At 41.9% G+C, this 18,779-nt stretch overlaps 1 protein-coding gene across 1 annotated transcript in view; it reads right to left on the bottom strand.

The window, feature by feature from the left end:
- Positions 1-15,260: 15,260 nt before the first annotated feature.
- PDE3A (phosphodiesterase 3A) overlaps positions 15,261-18,779 on the bottom strand; it is a 218,846-nt gene continuing 215,327 nt past the window's right edge. Inside the window, exon 16 of the mRNA XM_041398886.1 lies at positions 15,261-15,478. Coding sequence (XP_041254820.1) covers positions 15,391-15,478 — 88 coding nt within the window. The 3' untranslated portion in view covers positions 15,261-15,390. The remainder of the gene's footprint in view (positions 15,479-18,779) is intronic.

Below are 18,779 nucleotides of genomic sequence, written 5' to 3'. Positions count from 1 at the left end.
TCCAGGAAAAACTTTCCTGACATGCAATCTGAACCTCCCTGGTACAATTTGAACCTGCTCTTTCTTGTCCTACTGCTTGTAACTCAGGAGAAGAGGCTGACCCCCTCACTACAGCCTCCTCTCGGGGCGTTGTAGAGACCCATCAGGTCCTCCCTGAGCCTCTTTTTCTCCATGGGAAACACCCCCAGCTCCCTCAGTGCTCCTCACAGGAATTGTGCTCCAGACCCTTCCCCAGCTCCACTGCCCTTCTCTGGACACACTCCAGCCCCTCGATGTCCCTGCAGTGAGGGGCCCAGCCCTGGACACAGGATTTGAGGTGTGCCTTCAGCAGTGCTTGGTCCTGCTGGCCACACTGCTGCTGATACAGGCCATGATCCCACGGGCCTGCTCCTGCACCATTAGGGTTTCTTTCTTGACGAGTGTCCAGCCTTCCTTGACCCCTTTTCCCCTCAGAACTGCCTTCCCAGGAACTCTGTCAACCTGAACAGGCCAAAGTCTTCCCTCCACAAGTCCAAAGTTTGCTGAGCTCCCCTCCTTACTTCTCCAAGGATTAGATCTCTTTTATTTCATGTTCACCGTTCCCTAGACACCGTGCAAATGCCACATCACTTGCCAGTCCTTCTGAGTTCACAACCACGTCCAGTGGGACACCTGCCCTCAGTGGCTCTGTCACCAGCTGTGTCAGGCAGTTTTCTTCCACACACAGCAGGAACCTCCTGATAAAGACCTGATAAGGTCTAATGAGACCTCCTGGGCCCCACTTCCTCTCTGCTGTGCTGTATTTCTAGCAGATTCCCACCATCACATCTGCCTTGCCGGCCTTTCCCCTGACTCCCACCCACAAACAGCTGTCCCTGTTGTCATTGTCCTTAAGCTCTAGGAATCAAAACTTCTAGAGCTATGCACAGGACTGCCCCACGGCCTCTCCCTCTGTGCCTGTCCCTGCTGAAGAGTTTGTGACCATCCACCGCAGCACTCCAGCTGTAACAGCTGAGTGAGCCCGGGTGGGTGACACTGCCTGAAGGACAGCTGCTGGCTGTGGTCACACCTTGTCCCTGAGTGTCTTCTGGGCCCACAGCTGGGGCTCAGAGCTCTCCTTCCACCCCTGCCTCCAGCTGCCCAGGCTGTGGGAGCCCTCTCTGGTGGCCCTGCTCTCCATCCCACCAAAAGCATGCCCGGTGGTGGCTCACCTGTGACACAGCCTGGGTGGCAGTGGCACTCACCGTCCTGGCATGAGGACCTGTGCCTGATGGCCAACTCCAGGGACAGCCCTGTCCCCGAGCAGGCATTCAGCAGGCTGGGACACCTGCAGAAGTGCCCCCTCGCTCATGCAAAGTGCGGGCAGGCAGAGAACATCCTTCCCCCTCAGGGAACTCATGCACTCGGCAGTAAGCCTCCTTAGCCTTTGCCACAGGCACAGGAGCTGCACTTCTGCACTGGCTGGGCACAAACACTCACCATGAGCCCAGCTAAGAGACATCCTCTGTGAAAAGTGAAGCAACAAAGAGAAGAAGAAGAAAAAAAGCCAAATCTTACCTGGCAGCAGGAATCCCCAGAGATGGTGCCCACCAGCTTTCATAGGTAAGCTTCCTCTACTGCTTATGCAAACCCACACATGCATGCACAGGCACTGGTCCCAGCTTAGAAGGGGGAAAAAATTGGAGGGGAAAACCTCCTCTCAAAAATGACCCTGTCTGTGGAGGTACATCTTATTCTGGAGGTAGAGAAAGGAAAAGAATGCGGGTGGGGGAACTTGTTTCATCTCTTGTTTTGCCTGAGCATTTGCTATTTGTCTGCCCCCCATCCTCCTCCTTCCTCACCTCCTCAGGTTTTTCTTCCTCTGTCCCCTCCTATCAATTCCAGGACACTGGGCACACCAGCAAAGCAAAGAGGCTGGGTGCCCTAGATGGGAATCATGGAGAGCACCTAAACAGCTCCCAGGGGGTATTTTTCTTTGCAAGTTGCTGTAGTTTGATGAGACACGTGACAAAGCTTTGTGGAGAGAAAAAAAAAAAAAAAAAACAACAAACCCAAAACTCTGATCTTATTAATTGCTTAACTCCAGGAAACAGAAGAATTGAAGGGGGAATGGACTTGGGGAAAAAAAAAGAAAAGAAGATGGGGAGTGCATGAGAGAAGACAGGGTGGAGGTGAACAGGAGATTCACAAAGTCTTCTTATCCAGTCCCTGCTCCTTCCTGTTCTGCCCTCTTGCCCAAAATCCACAGGGCAATGACCCTAGCAACATGAAAAAACCCAACAGAAACAACTGAGGGAAAAGATACATTTATGGGGAGGACAGAATTGTGTGGAAGAGTCAGTCAAGTCCTTTGCCACAAGGAAAGGAAAGGAAAATTTTGAAGACTTCATTCCCACCCTGAGTTTTTCCTGGCCCAAGGTCACAGCTGCTGAAACATTTATTTTAAAGTTTGGGTAAAGGTGAGGAACGTGACTAGCTCCCTCTGTAGTTTGTTGAGCCAAGATAGGCTGTAAATCCTGTCTTCTGCTTTGATTATACAAACAGAAAAGGTATTAAAGTTAAAAATTCTTCTTCCTTTTCCCTTCTTATTCCCTCCCACACTCTGCAGTACAGCAGGTTCCCATGGCAGCTAAAACCTCTCTCACACAGCCAAACACAGAGTAAGCTTCTGCTTTCCTAGATTTAATACAAATTATTATCCTTCCCTTCGTTATTTCTCCATTTTGGGCTCTTAATGTAGCTGGAATTTTATTGCACTACACGTAATTCACATTTTGTACTTTAAAGTGTCTTGTATCCTTCTTTGGTTTGGAAACTTGGAAATCTATTTTCCCCTTTACTAAAAGATATCAGGGTGCCTAGTAGTCCACAGTAATTAGTGATTAGGAGACTTAGTGATTATGAGCTCTTTCAGCCTCTTTAAGAGAACAGCTTCCAGGCCATTTCCTTCCATTATCAGGAGAACTGAGTTTACACAATAGAGGACCTGTGCTGGTTTTGCATGACCTTTAATCTTCATTGCTGGCCTTGTGGCTTTCAAAGATTTCTGATACAGATTCCAGTTTTTCTGCCACTGGTAACCTTTACCACACTGTCCTTTAAAATAAATGAAGTTTCATTATCAGATTCCTAAATTTGTTATAAAAATCTCTTAATCCTCTAATCCTCCTCAATTATGCTACAAATTGTGTTGATAAGTACCAGAGCTTTGTCCTCCACCCTCCCAGAAAAATACCTACAGACTGGTTTTATATCCTTTAGAAAGCAGCAGTGCTGTGAAGAACAGGGCCCACAAGATTTAGTGCAATTCTCTCAAGTTTTCTGGATTTTTGGTTCACTGTAAAACCTCAGTATCAAGTTTTTTACCACGGTTGATCTTTTTTTGAGATTTTGTTGCAGAGTTGCCTCTGACTTCTCTACAGGTGGCGGTATCTTAACTGCAACTTCCCCAAAACCACTTGGGGGAGGTATTTTCCATTATGGAAAGTTTTCTTACACCTCCAGAAGAGTGTCACCCTTCCTTTATGAACTAATTACAGCAGTTTCTCAGAAATGACTGTACTTACATCCTCTACAATGCTTTTCAAGATGCTCAGAGTAAATGAACACCAGATCCCCCTTAAAATTCAGTAAGTTAATCTGACAGAAAGTCTCATCCAGGTGCGAATTTCTTCATTTTCTAGGCCTTGCAGGCCATGGATGTCACAGGGAAAGGCAATGCAGTACATCACCTACCACAGCTCACTAGCAAGGACTGAGACATGAGAAACAAATCACTGCCAATTCTAATCCTGGACATGACACCTCTTGTTTGTCACTCTTCAGTGCCTCCCACAGCACAATGACACAAAACCCATTGGAAGCTTGCTAGACAATCAACCAGACAAGCCAGGATTTGCTTTCCTACAGACCTAAAAGGAATTGCCTACTTATGTATACTTCTGTAAATGGAACAAAACCTTTAAAGCAGCTACAGGACAAAGAACCAGACTTGAGGTCTGTTTTCTTTACATTCCTACTTTGTATTAGTAGCAGGAAATTAGAAGCCAGACCACCTTCATTTCTAAAGCACAGGTTAAATTAATTACACTTACAAAGCCTTGTCTAGCCAGAGTGAATAGCTGTGACAATCATAACCTCCATACACGGGCCTACCATTGCACTGACAACACAGCAGGTTTATAGGCCAGCCTTTGGAAGCATGAAACGTTTTCCTTCCTAAAACACATTAAAAAAAAAAAGTATTCCAACAGAATGCATGTTATCTGCTAGAAGAAAAACGCTGTTTAAAAATGCACACCAAAACATACAAATATCACCTTAAATCTGAATTCAAGTGATTCCTACAGTCCAACAGGGAATACATTTGCAACCCTTAATATTGTGCTGCAAAGCAAAGTTACTTATAAACCCTTGGTGGAATGAGTCTTTGACACTCTCATTGAAACTTGGTCAAATGCTCCTTTAATACTTTATTTTTGCTGGCATGTAAATGCTCCAACCCTGAGCAACAAATACTGTAAATGTGCAGCTTGCAGTCAATGAGAGGTGGAAATAGGGAAGACATTTGCAGTTTACTAATAAGGCATCCTAGTTTCACTGCCTATAAAATTTTAATTGCTTTAGTTATGCTACTCTACTCTTACGGATTATTAATTCCTCGACATTAATTTTCCTCTTCTTTTTGTTGCCAGTCCTAGCAGCAGGCTTGGTAAGAATATAAATGAGTAGGAAACCCACTGCCAGAACAAACCTTGGGTACCGATTCCACACCAAAGAACCAGAGACAAATTAAACACGTCGGCTTTTAGAAATTCTTGGGGATTGCTGGGGGAACTTCAGCCTTGGGGACTTTTTTCCCAACTAAGGACTACCAGATCTAGCCTCAAAGAATAGTTTTCTTACCAAAGGACAGCAAAGCAATAGAAAAATGTTCCAATTATATTTTGCACCTGTCTAAATTCTTGTTATTAGGATATGGAAAGGTCTTACTAAATAGTCTCTTTACTCTGAGGTGCTCATTAAATCCTGAATTTTACATTTGCAGCCCCTTGCATGAGACATAAGGAAGAAAAATTTTCAAAAATAGGAGTGGCAGTAAAGGCCTTTCTTTACTGCACCCTGACCACAAAGCAGTATCATCTCCTCTGTGCATGCTCTCCATGCTGGGTACCTGAGGCAATTTCTAGGAGTGAGATCAATGGCTGTACATTACCTTGCAAGCACTTGCAGAAGGTGACTGATCAGGTAAAATGGCTCAGAGGTTTTTCTTTCTAAATGGTTAGCAAAAAAAAAACCAAGCAAAAAAGCAAGCAAAAAACCCCAACCAACTGCCCCTGCCCTGCCTGCCCACCCCACTGAAATGGCAGAGTCAGACAGGTTTTAATGTGACATTTGAACAGAATTACTTTGTATTTTTATACAGCAGCACACTTTGCAAAGATCCCAGAGGGCCCTGTGAGACCTGTTTCTGAGGGAGTACAACAAACAGGATCAATGAGAGATCCAGAGATGTGGTATTCTTCAGGGCAGGAAGCACTTGCACCCACTGGAGCTTTGGGGAGAATTTCTGTGTATAAAGATGTAATAAGAGAAACTGAAACTTGTCCAGCTACCAGAGATTAATACCATTAATCTAAAAAATAAAGTCCCATAACACTTTCATTAATGAGGATAAGTTCTTTGAAGTAGGTTTAAACCCAAAGATTTTGCCTAGAAATGTAGAGAGAGAAGGAACCAAGAATCGAGCAGAAGAGCTGATTACACTGAAGGTGTTGGATTTATACAATATTATGCCTTTGGCAAGAACAGTAATAAAAAAATCACCATGTGCAAGGGATTGAGAAGGGAAGTAATTTATCAGCAACAGCAACCAAAGGCACATTAAATGAAGCCATTGTGCAGATCAAACAGGAACCTTCTGCTGTGTGTTTCCTGGCTGAAGACAAGCAGGTGCTGCAGCAACCTTTCATCTGTAGCAGACTTCCAAACCATTCTCCCTGTGTGTATCCCAGGTTGTCCCGTGATTATAACTGGCAACCCTCACTGGTTGTGACACAAGCCATCAGAATTTATGGTAAAACTTGAAACTTGCACGTTTCCTCATGAATTAATGCAAGGTTCCTATCACCTCTGGGCAGTGAAGCTGTCCAACAAAATAGTTTTGGCAGCTTCCACTGCAGCGTGCAGGTCTGTGGGAATCCAGGAATCTGTGGAGTGGTTAAAAATTCTCCTTTGGATGGTACCCCAGAGCTGCAGACCCCAGCAGCCAGGGTAGCACCTGCCAGTTACCCTCCTGTCAAAGCTGTTTGCTCTTCCATCCCTACATAAACCATTGGCAATATCTGGGAACCAGGTGGATTTCCACAGGATTTTGATGAGATCATTGAAGACACACTGAAAGAAAGCATTGCCAAACAAAGCCCCACTAGTTCTCTCAGAATTGTGTTTGCAGTGAAACACTTCAAGTGCTTTCAGGCAACTGCATTTGCCCAAGCAATTGAGAGCCATTTGAACACCTGGAAAATGCAATGTTTAATTGAGCTGCGAGGGGCTGTGCGTCATGGTCTCCTTTATGCTCCAGCAGAACCCCAGGGGAGGCAGGCTCACGTGTGGTCTCATTAGCAGATTCACTGCTTCTGCCCTGGCCTTTATTGCTCAGCTCTTCCCATGGGAACCTCTCGCTGTTTGGAGAGCTCCAGAGAGAGTTTGGGCATTTTCAGACAAGTGCATTCCTTACCTTGGTAGCCCCTGCTCTTTGCGGTGAGAATAGTGAGGCAAAAGTTTTTCTTTGCTGCTCCAGTTGCATTCCTCTCTGTGAATTTTAGCATCAAGTAATTACATGCTATTGAGATATTAAGTGTTTGGATAGACCAGCTGCTGCCTTAGAAGCAGATCCCTTGGAATAAACATATTTTACTTTCCTACTGGCAGTGATTCTGGCTTGTATCTTCCTAATCATTGCCTGGTGCAAATTTCCTTATATTTTTTTCCATTCAGAATTTTAGCCAGAGGACAAATAAACTGGGGGTATTTGAAAACTGACAGGCAGATATGTGGCTGATACCCTTGAGGATTTTGAAATCTGTTAATTTTTCACTTATAGGAGAAGAGGCTTTGAGCACATGGTTGATCTAGATAATTTTTATGCAACAACCATTTCAAATCAATTAGCTGAAGAGCTTCCAGGTCTTTGACGAAAGTAGGAAATAAAACTTTAAAAATGGGTAAAATTTTTGACAGCTGTGAGATACTTTTTTGAAGTTATAAACAGTGAGCAAAGACAGTAGCTAGATATCAATTCTAGCCCACATAAAAGACTAGTAAAATTTTACACTGAAAAATGACAGCATACTTATCAATATAATGGCAAGAGAATTGATTTCACTCACTGTCCCACTCTGACAGGTTACTGCTATGATTAATATGGGAATCTGTTAAGATAACACATTTCATTTTCTCTGGAAGCATCAGTCACTCTGCCCTGCTGAGTGCTGCCATGTAACACTGACCACATCCAATCCACATTAATTGGATTGAGTGGCACACTGATGATGGATGCTGAAATACTGGGCATCATTAGAGAAGAATGGTTAAAATGAGGCTTTCCACAGATTGGTTGAGTCACAAAGGATTTGACATGGGGTTTATTCGTAATCTGAAGCAAAGTGCAGAATTCTGCAGGTAAAAGTCTCAGGAAATCAGATGCCAATAAACACGAGCTTGGGTCACTAACACACACCAAGCAGGGCTGGCAGCTGAAATGGAAATTCAATATATACAAGCTTTCACTGGATTTGAATCAGAGTCTAAAGAGGGTACAAGTCATTTGTAGTCTGACACTGAAAGCTGGGCACCGAAAGCAATTTTGTTCAATAAAGGAAGAAGAAACACGGCCAACAGGATACCACAGAATTATATTTATGTTGTACATTTGTCTTCACATTGCAACATCCACATTGTTCATTTTGTGACAAGTATTTCTAATAATTTTGAATACATATTTACTGTATAATACATTTTACCAAGAGGCACTTCCAGTAATTCTGGCAAAAAGGAGCTTCATTATAGTGTCTAACTTACAAAACAGTAAAAATAAATAATGTTTATCTAAAAGATTTTTTTTCCTGTACAGAATCTATTTTGTACAAAACATTTATCAGCCATTAACTAAATCACTTAACAAATACTTGTGAAGAGAATATATTAAGTATTGCTACATGTATCGAGTGCAAGATACTAGTGAAAGGAAAAGAATTATTCTGTTTATGAAAATCACCTAAAAATACAAGGCCTTGTTCCTGAAGTGTTTAGAAAGGAGAAGCTTGGTTACAACAATATTGACAATATATAAATATAAATTAACGTATGTAGTACTTAGTGAAAAGAACACTGTGTTAAAAACTGGCGTGTACAAATCCTAAACAAGATGGCACTTTTCTGCATTGCCACTTTGGCTGGCAGTTATTTTTTAAAATATTGCTTCAAAAGAATTATAAAGGTATACATAAAACCCTTTTTCAAACAGAGCCGTATAAAATTACATTCCCCCCTTCTTTTTCTCACCTTTTGAAGTGAAAAAAAAAAATCAAGGAGGGATTAAATTTGTAGTACACGAGTGATTTGTGGAAACCTGCTACTGTAGCTGAGTCTGAATAAGAATCATTAAAATAATTTTACCCCAAGGTCCCAGACCAGGAGTCAACCCTCACAGGACAGGATGTAAGATGACCAAATTTCTCAGTGTTTCCTGAAGTAAAAAAAAAAAAAAAAAAAAAAAAAAAAACAAAAAAAAAAAAAAACAAAAAAAAAACTTTGTCTGGCCTGTTGTCAATTTTAAAATAAAAAATGTGTATAATTTGGCCCCCAAATCTGGTGGGGGTCAAGTGCTTCCATTATATTGGCACACCCAAGATTTCAATTTAGAAAGGGTTGTAATCTTGCTAGGTTAATTTCTTAATTACTTCACCAAAATGGGATTTTTAATTTTTTCGACCACATCTTCTATGTGATATTTGCATACTGTTACCCAGACAGGCCAAACTGTATTGGAAAAGGATTCTTTTAGGAAGGTATTTCTTCCACAATTGGAGGCAAAGGTGAAAAAAAGTGTTTTTGTTGGAAAATATCCTAGATGTTCTTCTATCAAAAGCACTAAAAAGAAAAAAAAACTGCCACCCATCAGTGAAAATGTTAATCTGTTAAACAAACGTAACCCACAGAATGAATCACTGCTTTTGGAAAAGTGAACTAAATTACTTTCCATCATGCAAACATCTGATATTGATTATTCAAGAGAAGAAGACTTAACTTTAGAAAAGTAATGATCAAAAGTACGCTGACATGGTTGAAATATTAAAGATATCATCAACATCACAGAGCAGTTATTAACGTTGTCTTTGATCTTTTGGGACACCATCTGCAGTACTGTATCAAGGTTTACAAACACCTACAAATCAACACTGGGCATTCAAATACAGGTTTTTGTTGTGTTTCAGGGTCAGGCAGGAATTTTGGGAAGGAAAGGCAGCTTTGCCAGACTTTAGCAGCCTTTCTGCCTAAAGCAGTATGTACACACTTGGCAAACCCCTCGCTGTTTTCTCTCTGACCACATCACTGAGCTTTTTAATTTTTTAAAAAAATTTTTAGGAAAGCATTGGGTGAAAATGACTAGGGTCAGAGGAGGAAAATAAAAAGCACCACCAAAACCTCCCAAGTCCTTTAAATAAATACTTAGAAGCAAAGAGCAGTTGCTAATTCACATCAATTGTTTCTAAGCGTTCGCTGCAGTACAGGAAGACAGCGTTGAAAACTGAGTTATTATTTGATCTTATTTCTATGAATTTGCCTCAGGACAAGAGAATTCAGCCATAAAAGAACATGGCTTGCAGCTGTGGCCAAGTCTTGTGTACCTGCCTCTATGCCTCCACAAAACAGGAATATTTGGGTTTCCCCAACTAATTCACTGCTCTTTCCACAGCTGCAGGTTTCAGTGGTGCTCCCCAGAGCACAAAGACTCCCTCTGGCATCCAGGGCAGAACAATTCTCCTCTGCTGCCCCATTCCCACATCTCAGACATACTGCACACACAGCTTTGGAAGCAAGAAACCCCTGGCACAGAGAAAAGCTCAAATGAAATAATTATTTTTTTTTTTTTTCTCCCTCCACTTACACCAAGCAGAATCCCCTGGCAACCCGAAAAGCTCAAATGAAATAATTATTCTTTTTTTCTCCCTCCACTTACACCAAGGAAAATTTTCCTTGATGAAGGAGAATTAAACAACTTCAGTCTAAAATTCTTCTTGATTTACCACATCCTTCAGCTTGACAGCCCACACCCAAGGGCAGCTGGTTTTACCTGAACTCGCCAGCAGTTTTACAGGAGCAAGCACGGGGTGGGGAGAATGTCTGCATACACCTCAGTGATGCTGGCAGGGTTTCAGAGTGCACAATGCTTACCATTTCATTTTTATCCAAGAAGTATTGTTAACTAGCTCTTGCCTTTTGTGCCTTTTGTCACTGTGAAAAGGAACTCTGCAGAAATACACCAGCACTGTTCTGCCCCCAGGCTCCTGAGGAGCTTGTCCTAGGAGCTCACTCAGGTGACACCTGCATCCTGCTGAGGTGCTGAGATGCATTTTTCATCAACAGAACACCTGCCTGCCAGGAAAATCCCACTAATGGCTTCTGAATAAATCATAATTAGATTCTAAGTGGAGAATAATTCTCACACTGCTCCCTCCAACACTGGAACTCAATATCTGCCACAGCAGGGGCTAAACCCTGGTTTGATTTACCTGCAGAGGAATGCTGTTTTGCTAAAAGAAAGTGATGAAATTCAAAGAAAGATCTATCATACTAAATTGCTCTCAAAAGCACTGGTGCTATTTTGCTCTAAATCAAAGTTTGACTCCAACAGTCAATAATTTTGCAAGCTCTTCTCAATGTTTCTTAAGGCAGCTCACACCTAATTTCTGTGATTCTTTCATCTGTTCAAAAACACTTAATGTATGGTTCTCCAAGATCCCTGGATGTTCTTACTTGTTGATTCACTGAAAAATAGGAAAAAAAAAGAAGACTGTCCTGCTCTAATTAATGGGAATAATTATCTTCTCTTTAACACTGCCATAATTTTAACTAATACTGCAACATCAAACAGCAATTAACCTCCTAGAAACTCTATGTTACTCCATTTCAGCAGGATTACATTTGCTTTCGAAAGAAAAGGAAAATAAGTTTTGTTTTATAAAATCTGGCTGAGAATGGGCTACGATTTCCTTTCCTCCTCCCCACAGAATGCAGGTTTCACTTCTCTCCTGCCTGTGTTCAACCCCATCCACTGGAGGACTGGAATTCCCAAGTGCTAAGGGCAACGTCCAGGGCTGAGGCTGGGCAGAGAGGTAAATCCTTCACTCTGGGAACTTGCTTCTGTCTAATCTTCTGCCCACGAGGTCGTGGGATGCTCAGAAACTTCTCCTCCTTAAACTGAACCCTTCCTTCCTCCCACGTGGTGTTGGAACATCTCAGTTGTGGCAGGACTTACACGGACTTTGCACAAGAACTTCATTAACAACCAGCTCCAGCCACAAAGCTTTTGCTGCGTTAGACTCGTGGCTAAGCTTTCAGAAATGCTTAGGGTCCATTTTGAAAACTGACAAAATTCTCTAGGATTCCAAGTCCAGCCAGGCTCAGGTTGCTGACCTGCTCAGCTCACAGATCAGCAGTGCTGGATGCCCACACAGAGTCCTTGTAGGCTCTGCCACTGACTGGTGCTCAATTTGGCAACATAATTAATTTCCTTTGATTGAGTTTTTCTTCCTAAAATATTTATGAGGCTGTGGTTTATTTGGTGCTTGCAACACCAAAGGACTACACAAAGTGGAAAACCTTCTGCCTCCAAAAGACTGCTGTAACTGCAGGTGGAAAGTTTTGCCTCCTTTGGCAAAAAAAAAAAATTAAAAAGCCCCCTAAATTACCTGATTCGTTATTTATGAACCCCAAAGCACAAAAAAAAAAAAAAAAAAAAAAAAAAAAAAAAAAAAAAAAAGAAATTCACATTCTTGACATAAAATCACTCTGGTATTTTCTTTTGTGTTATATCTAAGCCAACCTGGAGATTTTCTGATCACTGGCTGCCAGACATGCCCTTCAAAGACTGAGAATCAGATTCATAAGGAGGGACCACCTGCAGAAATTGGATTACTATTTGAAGTGGGACAAAAAAAAAATTCACCTCTTACCAAGCTGAGCACTCACAGCCACTTCAGCTTCTTCACTGGAATTTCTTTCTAGTTTGGATAAAAACAACAATCATTCTCATTCTAAGTCTGTCAGCAATTTCTTCACCATTAAGGTCCAGTTCAGTGACTGCTCCCATGAACAGGCTGGTGTATCAGTTTCTAACAGCTGCCTTGGCAATGCAGAAAAACAAATTAGAAGCTGACACTAACTTTACTTAATGGCAACCAAAAATGATGACTAGAAAAATATAATGGTTTCATTGCAGCACATTTTTAGATAACTTTTCTTAGTTACTCTTAGTTCTTTCCAACCCTCTTAGAGGAATATGTGAAACCCTCCTTACAAGATTTTGCCTTATTCTTGAATGGTTCTTCATAATTTTACTAACTGGGCACCCACTAACACTTGCAGCAACAGAATTGTTTTCCTCTTCCAGCAAAGGCAATATAAACCCCAGTATTAAAATTCATTTGCAGTGATTATGCACTGAAAATCAAGAAAGAAGTGCTTGGAGATGTGACATTTTAAAACATCTCTGTAATTTTAATTTTTGAAGGACAGAATGAGGCATAGTAAATCTTTCTTATACTGTAAGGTATGCATATCACTTGCAGAAGAAAAGCCCAAATAAAATGATAAATCAAAGTGACTGAAGAGATAGGAAAACAACACAAGCTGGAATTGGTGGAGACTTGCTGAGATCTTGGAGACAACTTTTTTCCTTTTGAATGAATCCTGCTGTGTCTTTTCCCTTTAAAACATCAGTGCAATTTGGATCTTTGCTTTCCTGATTTCACTGGAAAACACTTCCTAAATATTCCTGCTGAGCATTCAGAACCTGCCCCAGTCACTCTGCTGAAAGGCAAACACATTTTCTACTGGTAAGAGCAGGACAGGACAATATCAGGAAAATGCAACCAGCAAAAACTCCAAAAATCCTCTTTTGAGCAAAACCTCATTCTGACAGAAACACAAAGCAAGAAGGAACTCTGAAGTGATAACACACATGTGATTGGCTTTGATAGAGAATGTTTTCCAACATTTTGGGGAGGTGTCAACAGGACCATGAAATGTGGTGAACGTGGAACAATAGCAAAAAGTGATGGGTGTAATGCCAGAAATTTAATACAGAAAGGACTTCCACAAACTCTGCCTTTCACAAGGAATCTTACTCTCACAAGCAGCCTTTTGCTTGGTAATGGGCTGCAAAATCAAACTAGAAAAAGCATACATAGTCAAAGGAGTTCTGAGAGATACTGAAGTTTATATATATATAACTCTTTCTGTGGGAACAAATCTCTGAATTGTGGGGTACTGCTTGGTGCTGCCAGTCCCCAAGAGCATTAATATTTTAAAGCCTTGATCCTGTAGACTGCTGGTTTCCCAGAAGGGTCTATACAGATTACTCAAGACTTTATTTGGGGTTTGGAAACGGCTACACTGTATAAAAATGTTTTTGTATTTATTTTTTAAAAAATTATCTTTACAAAACAACTTTTCCCTTTTTTTCTTTTTCTTTTTTTTTTTTCTTAAAGATATCATTATCTACAGGAACCCATAAAAATTTTTCCATATTTACATCTAGATAGCTAATCATTGACAAATATATCGTGAAATAAAATATTGAAAGTGAATATCCAACCTTTTAAATAGACATTTGGCTCACAGCATAAACAACAGAGAAAACAAATGAACGGAACAACAACAACAAAAAAAAGATCCGCTGTTCTTACAGGCCTGATCTTTTACTTTCTGTTAAAAAAAAAAAAAAAAAAAAAAAAAGAAGAAAGAAGGAAAAATATATTGGTGGGATCAAACATGCTGCTCCTAAGCAGAATGCCAGCAACAAACTGCTGCCATGCAGCACCTGACAGTGAAAACCCGAGTTCTCTGCAGCCCGTGAGAGCACACCTGGGACACCGAGTGCCTGGCCCCTGTCCCCAGGCAGCTCCTAATGCATCTTTGCCATCTTCCCCTGGCTCCCACGCTGCCCTTCTTTTGCCTGCCAGCAGTTTAGCTTTGTTCCTAATGCCAGGCTTGGCCGTGGCTGCCCAGAGGCAGGGGCTGAGGGCAGGAGAGGACGCCGCGCCCGCACACGCCAGCGGCCCCGCGGCGCGCTCGCCCTGCGGAGCACAGGCAGGGCCGGCCTCCTGCAGGGGCACAGACTGCTGTGCCACGCATTCCCCCTCTGCAAACAGCTCTCCTGGCACATCCCTTTCGCCAGCAGTCCGGGAGGTGCCCAGGAGGAGGAGGAGGAGGAGATCCAGCACAGCTGGGTAGGGCCGGAGCGGCGCCTGGCGCGCTGCTGAGCGGAGGCTGCCCGCAGCTGGAGTGCAAACTGGCACTGGAGGGCTATGGGAAAGCAAAGCTCCTCAAAATTGTTCCCTTGCAGGCACGAATTCTCTAAAATTCTGGCCTTCTCTTTGTTGTGGTATGCTGGGACATGTGCTACAGCTAGTGTGGTAAGAACTCAGAGCACGCTGTATTTCCTCGCATCCACTCACACTTGCAAACACCCCCTCACTCACACATATGTGTTGGCAGGATATATCAGCATTCATATAAAGCTTTGGAACTTTTATCCCTCAGCATTAAGAGCAAAAAGCTACTTAACTGGTACCTTACTGTTAACTGCAAATGTGCTTCAGAAGCAGCATTTCCTCAGATAACTTTCTCCTGTAAATATCACAGTGACCATAATATATCATTAAATGTATTTTGCTGAAGTGTGCAGCCAATAAACCTGGCTATATATATATATATATATATAATTCCACCCACCCCCAAATCTCTTCAAAGAAAGTCTGTAAAGCCGGTGTTGCAGTGTGAAAGCTTCCTTGAGCATAGGAGTTTAAACAATGTACCTCACCAGAAAAAGGAAAGAGAAACAAATTAAACAGCTGTAGGCGCATTATCCCATACTTCTACAGTGTTGTGTCTAAATGCTGTGCTGGCTTGAGAAAGAGTCTGTGCACGAGTCAATCTGTCTTAAAATACTGCTGTAAATATTGTCATTGGTTTGGTTCTACAGTTGTGTTCTCCTCTTCATCCTTCTTGGCCTTCCCTTTCTCCTCCTCCTCTTCCCTGATGGCCTGGATTTGTTCTGAAGATTGGTGCAGTGGGGATTGCTCCGTGCCTTGCTTCTCTGACCCAGCTAACCTCTCCTCATCCTCAATCACCTTCTGCCACATCTTGTGGTTCTGAAGCAGGTGCTGAGTGATCTGGCAGTAGATTTTCCTCCTCTTGAACTTCTTCTTTCCTGTAAAACACCACGTGACGTTAATGTGCTGGTTTCTACTGGAGAAGGAAAAGCGACTGAAGGCACAGGAAGCAGATAGTGTACTATGACAGATTTTTAAACCCCAACATTTGAACAGTGTTAAAATTCAGAAGGCTGTGCCTCTGCGGATCTTGGGGAAGGCAAACTGGTTTCCTGAAAAGGTTGAGCCCAACTTCATTCTGTGCCAAGTCTGCATGTTGTGCCTGACTCAGCTGCTTACAGAGCTGCCTGGTCTTTGAATGATTATGCATAAAAAACATTGCTGAGCTGTTTCTGCTCATTTTACATGAAGTTCTTAAAGATTTTGATCAACACACATTCAATTCTGTGCCCTCCTCACCCTCAATACCTCCCTGCTGATTGTCCTAGGGAAAAAAATCCTGATTTTGTTTTCCTATGTTCCATTTTCACAGTCATCCATCGCTCCCCCATCGCAGTGGAGGTGACCTTAAGCTTAAGCTCAGCATTGCTGTGGCAGCAGCCTGAGCACTGAAGAAGCACTCCTACAGCCAAATACTGTCACAGGGAGCTTTGCTTCTCTTGGCTTTTGAAGCACCAGGCCCCTGCTCTCAGCCTATGAAGTGTTTTTGTCCCTGCTGGTTCTCACAGCTCCCGACACACACTACAAGTGTTCTGCTGCCTGAAGGGTGGATTTCTCCTGTCAATATGGTCTGTCCAACACAGATTCTTAACTCCTTAGCACTACAGAGTTTGAAAAATGTTCTTGGTCATTAGCAGTGACAATGGCCATCACAGAAGTGAAATAACAACCCCTCCAAAGACAACTGCTGATTTTTCTTTAAAGAAGGTGACGTAGAGGAATGTTTTGTACCAAATAAATTTGCGTGGATTAGTATTTGCAGGTTGCCTAAAGTATGTCTGTGTCAGGATCCAGAATGTTTAGCCCTTGAAGCTTTTGAACTGGAAACAAAGAGCTTTTCACTGAGCACAGACCAAATCCAATTCAATCCTTCATTAGAAAGCCCTTGGTTCCCTGTAGGAAACCTTCAGGTTTAGCACTAACAAGAAGCCCCTCTGCTGCCAATGCTACAGCAGGACATTCTCTCCTGGGTTTCCCAGGTGACCCCACATCTTGTTGCTCTCTGCAGACACTTGCTGTGGTGTTAAAATTTGTCTGAATCACTAAAGACTGAGTCTGTTTAATTCTTATACTTGCATAACATCTTCAGGGCAAGTACATGCTCCTGTATAGTAAAAAAATTACTTAAGGCTACTTTAAGGATATAACTCTTAAATTTATCTCAACTTCTTCAGTGAATTATCAGGACCTAGATGAAGTGTTTTCTGTCACTGAAAATGCCTAAAAGGCATTTTCATCACAGATCTTTACCAACATCTACGCCAGTCAAAGTCTGGGCATCTGACATCTCAACCTTTTATTGCTTCATTGAGAAAGTTCAGAAAGTCCAAAATTGGGCTGATTGTGAACATGGACAGAAGATCACTAAAATCAGTCTGTTTGCAATGTGAAAAGGGTTAATAATGATCAGTGCTTTTAACCTGAAAACAGCATTATTTGACTCCACTAATGGTGATACAGAAGATAAATGAATAGAGGTATTAAATGAAAGGAAACCAAGGATTTCAGAGTGAGGTTAGAGACACCATGCATATATGAGAACATCCTTCATATTTTTTTTAATACAGCAGTATCAGTTTCAGGCTTTGGGATCTGTGTTAATTACATTTCCTCCTAGCAGGAACTTCCAGAAAGGCCAATCTGCCACAAACATGTGGCTCTGCCTGTTAAAGAACTAACAGATCATAAGGTGATAAATTAACCCATGGGTGTTACACTACCTGATGTTTACTGTTCTCTACAGGATTTTTTTTTTAATGCATGTGAAAGTGCTAAATTTAAAATATGTGCAAGGGTGTGTGTGTGTGAAAAATAGCAATGATTTCTTAAATCCAAGCTGTTTACCTCTGGATCTTACTAGAGATAAAAGGTTAATTCTGCACATCAGGAGACACAGATTTTAGTTCCACATCCATATGTGACTTACTGTACTCATCAAATATTTCTCAGCTTTCCCAACAGAAAACAGGGATGATACCCAGGCAGGGCATGAAAGAACAGATAAAGTGAGGCTGCTGAGGGAAAAAGTATGGGTATTTCGTGAGTGCACTTCAGTCATATGTGACTTACTGCACTCATCAAATATTTCTCAGCTTTCCCAACAGAAAACAGGGATGATACCCAGGCAGGGCATGAAAGAATATGTGTGAGAAAGAACAGAAAAAGGCTGCTGAGGGGAAAAGTATGGGTATTTCATGAGTGTACTTCAGGCTGCTGTTTCCTAAAACTTCTGGATACAGAGGAGAGAAAGAAAGATCACTTAGAGGAGGGAAATAAAGGAACAGCAGTAGAAAATTCAGAGGGAAAAAGAACATGAAAGAAAGAAAAAAGTAATGCAGGATGGAACTGATAAAAGGAAGAGGTCTACAGCTGCAGTATTTTCTCTTAAAAATCACTTCCCACAAGTGCCTGAAATCTCCTTTCAAGGTAAAACCCTTTAATCTCAGTACAGCAAACACGCAGTGTTGCCATTCTAGAGGAGGGCAGGAGAACTTGAGCTTTAGTTACTGGTTAGCCAAGTGATGCAGCTCCCAGCACACAACACAGCAAAGCTCAGTGCCAATTCTCTTCCCACTCCTCTCCGTGATACCTTGAAGAGATGTGCATTAAAATGACTCCATTGTTAAAAACTCCTTTACTCCATCAGCACTTCAGATCCTCATTCTATTATTCCTGTTTGCCATGTTAACTCGTGGAAATAATGAGTGCTTTCCTTGAAAAATCTTCTCCCAAACATCCTATTTTCAACTGAAATTCTTGCACTCTATCAACACCAGTCCTGAAAGAGTCTAGAAAGCCCTCATGCACAGAGAGATGATCCACCACCAGAAACCCCAGCTAAGGTGGAGATAAGTGGTGGATTGTCACTGTCACATTTTCTGAAAAATCCCTTTGCCAGGATTTCTTCTCCTGGGAAGCTGAGAAGCCTCAGAAGAAAATGAAAACAATAATTATCTGATTGCTCCTCCTGTTTTTGCTGCTGTGGAATGTGGTCTGGAGATTGTTTACCAACTGGTCATTGTTTGATTGGTTTCAAGTGAATTGTTTTTATTTAATGACCAATCATGTCCAGCTGTGTCAGGACTCTGGAACAGAGTGTCTGAGTTTTCATTATCATTCTTTGTAGCCTTCTGTCTGTATCTTTTCTCTATTCTTTAGTATAGTTTAATACAGCATTCT

The sequence above is a fragment of the Onychostruthus taczanowskii genome, unplaced genomic scaffold (genome assembly GCF_017590055.1).
Source record: "Onychostruthus taczanowskii isolate IOZ18803 unplaced genomic scaffold, ASM1759005v1 scaffold15, whole genome shotgun sequence".
Taxonomy (NCBI): Eukaryota; Metazoa; Chordata; class Aves; order Passeriformes; family Passeridae; genus Onychostruthus; species Onychostruthus taczanowskii.
The sequence above is the reverse complement of the archived record's forward strand: the minus strand, read 5'-3'. Positions and strand labels throughout refer to the sequence as shown.